The 6,541-nt window shown below is 34.8% G+C and overlaps 1 protein-coding gene across 2 annotated transcripts; it reads right to left on the bottom strand.

The window, feature by feature from the left end:
* Positions 1-885: 885 nt before the first annotated feature.
* Positions 886-5,832, bottom strand: LOC148281211 (uncharacterized). 2 transcript variants are annotated; one of them, XM_088227054.1, is made up of 3 exons: positions 5,626-5,832; positions 3,720-3,917; positions 886-2,698 (listed from the first exon to the last, which is right to left on the bottom strand). In XM_088227054.1, exons 2-3 carry the CDS (start codon positions 3,879-3,881, stop codon positions 1,424-1,426), a joined length of 1,437 nt encoding a protein of 478 aa, XP_088083180.1. In that variant the 5' UTR covers positions 3,882-3,917; positions 5,626-5,832; the 3' UTR covers positions 886-1,423. The 2 variants fall into 2 exon arrangements, with proteins under 2 accessions (XP_088083180.1, XP_088083181.1); XM_088227055.1 differs by having other exon boundaries at positions 3,720-3,912; positions 5,626-5,776.
* Positions 5,833-6,541: the final 709 nt, after the last annotated feature.

The following is a 6,541-nucleotide window of genomic DNA, read 5'->3' as shown; positions in this document are numbered from 1 at the left end:
TTTTTTGTAAGGCGTAAGCTGTCGCGACTAAGTCTTGACATAAAATTGATAAAGGTAAATCAATAAGTTTATCACTTTGTTTTAAATACATTTAAATGATTTCATCAGTCATGAGAACGCGAGTCAAGGAACACTCGATATTGTGTTATTTAGTATAGGCGGGTAAGTAAGAGCCGAAAACCCAAGACATTTCACTCCTAGTTATGTGGACACTGTTCATTCGATATAATACGTGTTCAGAAATAATCCTCTTATTATAATGAAAATGGTAAATAGCCAACAAAAATGCCAATGCAATTATCTTAATAGCAGTATTTTGAAATATGCACAGAAAGATGGCATAAATTGATACCTTAGAAGTTTAAATAGTATTCGAAATATCGCGACATTTGTTTGGGGATTTGAAATCAACATTGCTTGTTGAGTTTTATGAAATAAATAATATACGATTTTTTAGTTCAAGTTGTTTTCAACACTTCTTTATATCCGTTTTGCCTTACGCGACATTTTAAAACCAACTCATGATTATTAGAGTTAATGTAAATTATTGTAACCAATTTTTTTATTGTGAAATTCGGGACTCGTGCAATTTCAGCAGTTTTGTCATTGATACATAATGTATACCTTAGTGAGTTTTGTATGAAATTTTGAACATGAGCAAAGAAAAAAGAGAATTTAAATATATTTTAGGTGATTGATATTCTATTGTGTTTTCACTGGGTGAAATTTTTGTTGGGTAATGAGAATAGTCAGTGAAAAAATGTAGGTATATACAATATTTGTACTGGGAGAAACGATTAGAATTAAAACATAAATTGATATATATATATAAATATATAAATGTATAGTATATAGGTAGATTTGGACTATAAAGAAAACTTATTATTTATTTTCAAATATTTTTTTTATTAATTTCACCTTCAAATATATTTAATCAGTAAAAAATCAAACTTCATCGATATTTTTCTAAACACTCGTATAAAAATATTTTTTAGATTAATAATGATTATTTACCTACTTGAGATAAATCAAAGGCATTAACTATGATATATTACAACATCTACATAGGTTCTTAAATTAATTAAAGCATTTGTTAAGAATTCGGTTAATGTCAAAGAATAATAATTAACATAATTTAACAATTTGACGAATTTGCACCAAATAAAGATCATAGATTTTTAGACGATATTTTTTTTTTCATACATGACGAGAAAAGTATGAAAATGAATGAAAAAACAACATAAATGCCGTCATGTGATATACATAATATGTGCAAAATAAAACATATTTGAATTAAATGACCTTACTAAAACACTTATGTAGTACGTTCGGTAGGCTACACGTCTTATGATACATTTTCCTAATATTAATTAAAGCTCTTGGAGGAAGACTGAAGTAGGATTGACACGTGACCTCAGTGACGTCACCATGGCCTCCACATGTTCTCGTCATCTAGCGGATCCTGATACTGATGCTGCACCTTGTTCAGTTCGCGGTACTTGTACCTCAAGTAATACGCTTCAGCGGCACTAATATCACTGTCGTCCGCCTTGGAATCCAGTTCGCACGAACCGTTCGATTTGCGATCAGTTTCTATCGCATTATTTACACTACCGGAGCTCTCGCCCATCTCGTGATCGGGATTGTTCTCGGGAATACGAATCATGACTTTTTTTGGGTGAATGCTTTTGTAATCCGCTCGACGTTTCATCGCCTTGAATCTTTCCTCTTCGGATACTGGTGGCGGCGTATTGGTTTTTGTCAACTGACGCGAATCTTCTAGGCATTTTTCGCGGATAGAACTCAAGTTAATGGCTTCTTCGCCACCCGGATGAGAAACACCACGGTGGCGGACATCCCTAGAGCTATCGAGGCTAGCTCCGTTGTCACTCATAGCTTGAGGAAACTGGTTAGCATCACGCACGCAATTAGAAGCCGGATAATTCGTGGGACGCGGTTGGTTTACGATTGGCGCGCTGTAATTATTATTAACTCTGGGATTGTGTCTCACGTCTCGCGGATCAAAATCTCTGTGTTGTCGTTCTAAAATGTGTTCTCTTATTTTTTGCATAATTAAATGTTTCGATTCGGCAGTTTGTGTTACTTTTGGTTCGTATCGTTCTTTGAATTCCGGAGTCCGTTGCCTTTCAACTTTTTTGGTAGGTATTTCTGGTTCGACAGTCATGAGAAGTCCAGTCATCGCAGCTGCTCGGCTCGTGGGTACAGGGCGGGCGTCAAACGGAGGTACTTCGCACGTGAGGGTCTGTTCAATGGGAACGCTGGGAGTTTCATCCTTCCAGACTCTCGTAGGGTGACGGGGACGGTCGTAGTCCACGGAGGCGACCGAGTGGGGCCTGGGTGGTCCCGAGAAAGAGTCTGGCGAGTATCCTCCGCAGGACGCGGCGGGGCTGAGAGAAGAGTCCGATGGTACGGGTGAAGCTAGAGCCGGAATCCCTAAGAGCGGACCTTCCCCCATCTGGGCACTGAGATGGCGGACTAGCTGGCGAGTGATGGTCGAGTCCACGCCCGGGGAAGAGAGGATGAAGTGGTAGGCTTCGGAAGCGCAATGTCCGAAGCCAGCTTGGAAACGTTCCACCTCGGCCTGCGGGTCCCTGGGAGCGCGTTGTTTACTGAGGTGGCGAACTGTTAACTCCAGAATGTCAGCCTTCTCTAACTTACTGATGTTCTCTCTCTCAACCTGTAGATAAAACAATAACTATTAGCGTTTGGACAGAAACAGTAAGATAACAATAGGTAATAATACTATCGTGATCCGATATATTATTGCATCCTACAAATGTATGAAATAAAGAAATTTAGTTCATGTTACTGCGAAAGTGTGGGTGAAACTCGAGAGGTCAATTAGGCAATTAAAAATCGAACACGCTAGTAATATAGAAATATAAAAGCCCCTCAAGATGCATAACCACTGTAGAATAATCAGAATATTATTCAGTATTATGCAGTAAAACTCAAATTATCCGGATTAACGAGTGCCAGACGTTATCACATAAAAACTTACAAACATGTCTAGCAAAGTTAATTGCTTTGACGGAGAAACGCGCCGGCCGCCAGCGCCTTTTTTGTGATTTTTTTTTATTTTAATTTTAAATTTCATTGATAAATCTTTACGGGGTTACATACATTTAGCAAAAAAAAACTTTTAAAATTCACATTCTACTGTTAATGATAATATTTTTACATATTTTGTAAAGGTTGTCTGAGTCTTTTGTTTAGTTTTGTCTGGTAGTTTATTGTATAATTTCAGTCTAAGGTTTATTAGTCTTGACTCTCCTTGTCTCGTTTTAGAAGGTTGTATATGATATTTTTTTGATATCCTCGTATTGTGTCCATGTTTGCCACAATTTTTTTCAAGTTTAAGTTCTACGTCTACAATTACATCGGTGGCTAATTTATGAATAAATTTTAAGGATTCTAGTTTAAAAAGTTCAGTTACATTTAATTGCTTAGTTTGTTTAAATAGTTATTTATTATTATAACATCTCTTTATTTTTTATTTCCTGATAACGATCCTGATATTTAGATATCCGAATGACAGAAGTTCGGATAAATGGAAGTTCTATTGAATCTGCAGCTTAACGCCCATCGCCTTCCTGTATCCACATCGCATGTGCATAGAGCACTGCATCAAAACACTTTTGTTTTATGGTTCAGGACTACGTAATATTTTATTTATTTATTCATCTCTTCATCCTTACCTCTAGTGCCCCCACCATGAGGTCCTTGAGCTCGTCCAGGCAGCGGTTGATGCGCGCGCGGCGCTTCCTCTCGAGCAGGGGTTTGGTCACCTTGCGGTACCGCGCCGTGCGGGAAACACTCCCGGGGGACGCCGCCCCTCCCGGGCCCCCCAAGGCGGCCATACTCTCCGATTTCACACAGCACCGCCCACCACTACCCTGCAAAAATGGACAGATTAATAAAAAACTGATAAAAATTCAATCATTCCATACAAATATTAGATTGAATCTTCTAATATTTCCAGATATTTCTGTTTCAGTGCCAAAATACGGCATTTATTGTCAAAAAAATCATGTTCAATAAAAATAAGTGCTTATGGTATGAAGTAGGCAGTAAACTAAAAAACAGTTTACATGTTCTTAAGCTACATATTTACATACAATATTTATGAGTATACAATATTACAAAAATAAAAAATTCAAAAAAATTATTTTATAATAAAAATAAAAACAAAAAAAAACAGCCTCAATTAGAGTGTTTATGATAAACATAATTCCCTTTCCGCACCATTGAAATATTCTGGTGTGAAAACACCATTTTAAATAAATATTTCAAATCAACCATTTCGGGAATCGAACTCGAGACCTCTCGCTTGGTAGGACAACGCGCTGGCCAACTTTATGATATTGGCTGGTTTAAATAATAATTTTACAAGCAGTGTAACATTTACCGTTCAGCTCTTACTAAGCATAGCTAAATATTTCTTTCATTTTTACATCCGAAAGAGTATCTGTAGCTTTGTTTATATATTTGTCAAAAAAACATCACAAAGATGCAAAACCGTGCGTCATGAATATGAACTTAAGTCTGAACAAACAAACCATCACGCCGTTTCCCCGTAAGACTAGGCAGAGAGGATAGAACGCCATATCACTCTGTTTTTGCTTACATAACTCGTTTCCTCTGCATTCATATATCTTCTCATGCATGCACGCACGCCGATGATAACGACTTTTAACATGCCTATCTTCAAATATTTGCTGAATTTCAGCCCTTATACATATTTTTTTTGACACACATTCGCCTGAAAGATCACATTTTATCCAGCCTTTTTTTATCCTCGTTTTTCCGATTTCATACTTCGCTTCCATACACTAAGGTCGGTGCCAGGACTCATTTGTTAACTACTAACGGCTTAAATGCACAATTCAGAAATAACATAAATTCATAAAACAAAGTCTAAGAATATTTCAAATGAATTTATTGACAGATTTTGATATTATTTAAAAGTTTGTATATTTTATTTAATAAAAAATAAAAAAAAATTATTCATCGGTTTGTAATATTCCTATGAATTAACATAATACATTATAAACAATAACAAAAAAATATATAAATTGAATGAATTCCGAATGTAAATTAATTTATTTACATACTAAAGCATTTATTGGATACTTATATCCAAAGAAAAATTTACAATTCTATAAATTATTTCTGAATTTTTTAAACATTATTTTACACGGTGATTATTTAATTATTAATTTAGCCTATCAAAACACCAACATAAAATATTAAATTGGAAAGTTTTTGTATTTTAGTAAAGAGCGGTTTTATTAAAAAGTAATGCGGTGGAATATGTAGAATTCACGAAAAACATAAAAACACTTATTTGGAGCCTTTTGGTAGGTTAAAATAATTACACAAATAACAATTTAATATTTATAAAAACAACGTTATTAATAAATAGTTGGCGTAAAGTCGTAAAGAATAGGCATTTTAAAAAACATTCAAAAATATCTAAATAGTTTCAAAGCTTGCAAACATTACTTGAAAATGTAAACATAAACAAATGAATCGAAAGTCATGCCCCTATAAAATATTTCACTCAACTCGTTTGTAAATATGTACAAAATAATTCATACTTACATGGATTGTTTAGATTTGAATCCAATATGACGCGGAACACAAGTCGGGTTTAATTATTCACGTGATGAAAACTGAAATTAGAAGCAACTCAGTACTAACACCAAGATACCCTGAGTTGCTAGCGCGGCGGCTAGTTCCACAATACTGGATCTTCCGCAGCCTTAACTGCCGCGCTATGCCTTAACCCCATAACGACGCGACGCCGACTAAACAAAATAATATTATTTCAACGGAAATATTTCACAAAAGAGGGTGCGTAGGATTACCTTAAGTCTTATTGCAAATATTTTGCACTATTAGAAAAAAACATTCACTGATGCATTACAGCGTTGGTTCATTATATTTAAAACACCCTATATTTTTTTTCGAATAGTCTAAAGGCTTTTCGGAGAGACTTTTTGTGCAGGTTTATTTTACACACATACCCTTTCGCGTGACAAGAAATAAGTATTTATTCCATCTGCCAGTCTGTAGCACTAACTATACACGACACTCTTTCCTCTATCGTTCTTGCTCTAACTATAATGTTTTTTTTTCATCTGTTGATATATTTTACATGCACCTTCATTTATTTAATAAGAAATTAAGACTTATTGTTTCTGGCTGCGATACGACCCCGCTTACTATTTAATGATACTCACACTTACACACACCTGAACACTTACTCCTACACATAAACACACATCTAAACTTACTCTCATACAAATACACATAAACACACCCTTTTGTTGTAACATAATTTAATAATATGGATGATTCTTATTTAGAAACTTCGCTGGTCTGTCTTTAAACCGTATTTTAAAATAATGTTATTATTTCATTGTCGACTGTTTGTTTCTTTAAAATAAATAATATATTGTTTGATTTGGTGTTTATTTTGTAGAATTCCATATTTAAGCTTATAATATTATAAATC

Source organism: Micrasema longulum, unplaced genomic scaffold, assembly GCF_059751315.1.
Source record: "Micrasema longulum isolate JH-2025_06_02 unplaced genomic scaffold, ASM5975131v1 h1tg000487l, whole genome shotgun sequence".
Lineage (NCBI taxonomy): Eukaryota > Metazoa > Arthropoda > Insecta > Trichoptera > Brachycentridae > Micrasema > Micrasema longulum.
This window is presented reverse-complemented; position numbering and strand designations above follow the sequence as displayed.

What these genes read in the sequence shown, in the direction of transcription:
- LOC148281211 (XM_088227054.1), bottom strand. Translation starts at nt 3,881, where the DNA reads ATGGCCGCCTTGGGGGGCCCGGGAGGGGCGGCGTCCCCCGGGAGTGTT. An exon ending in TCATGGTGGGGGCACTAGAG is followed by an intron (nt 2,699 to 3,719) that starts GTAAGGATGAAG and finishes TTTTATCTACAG; the next exon opens with GTTGAGAGAGAGAACATCAG.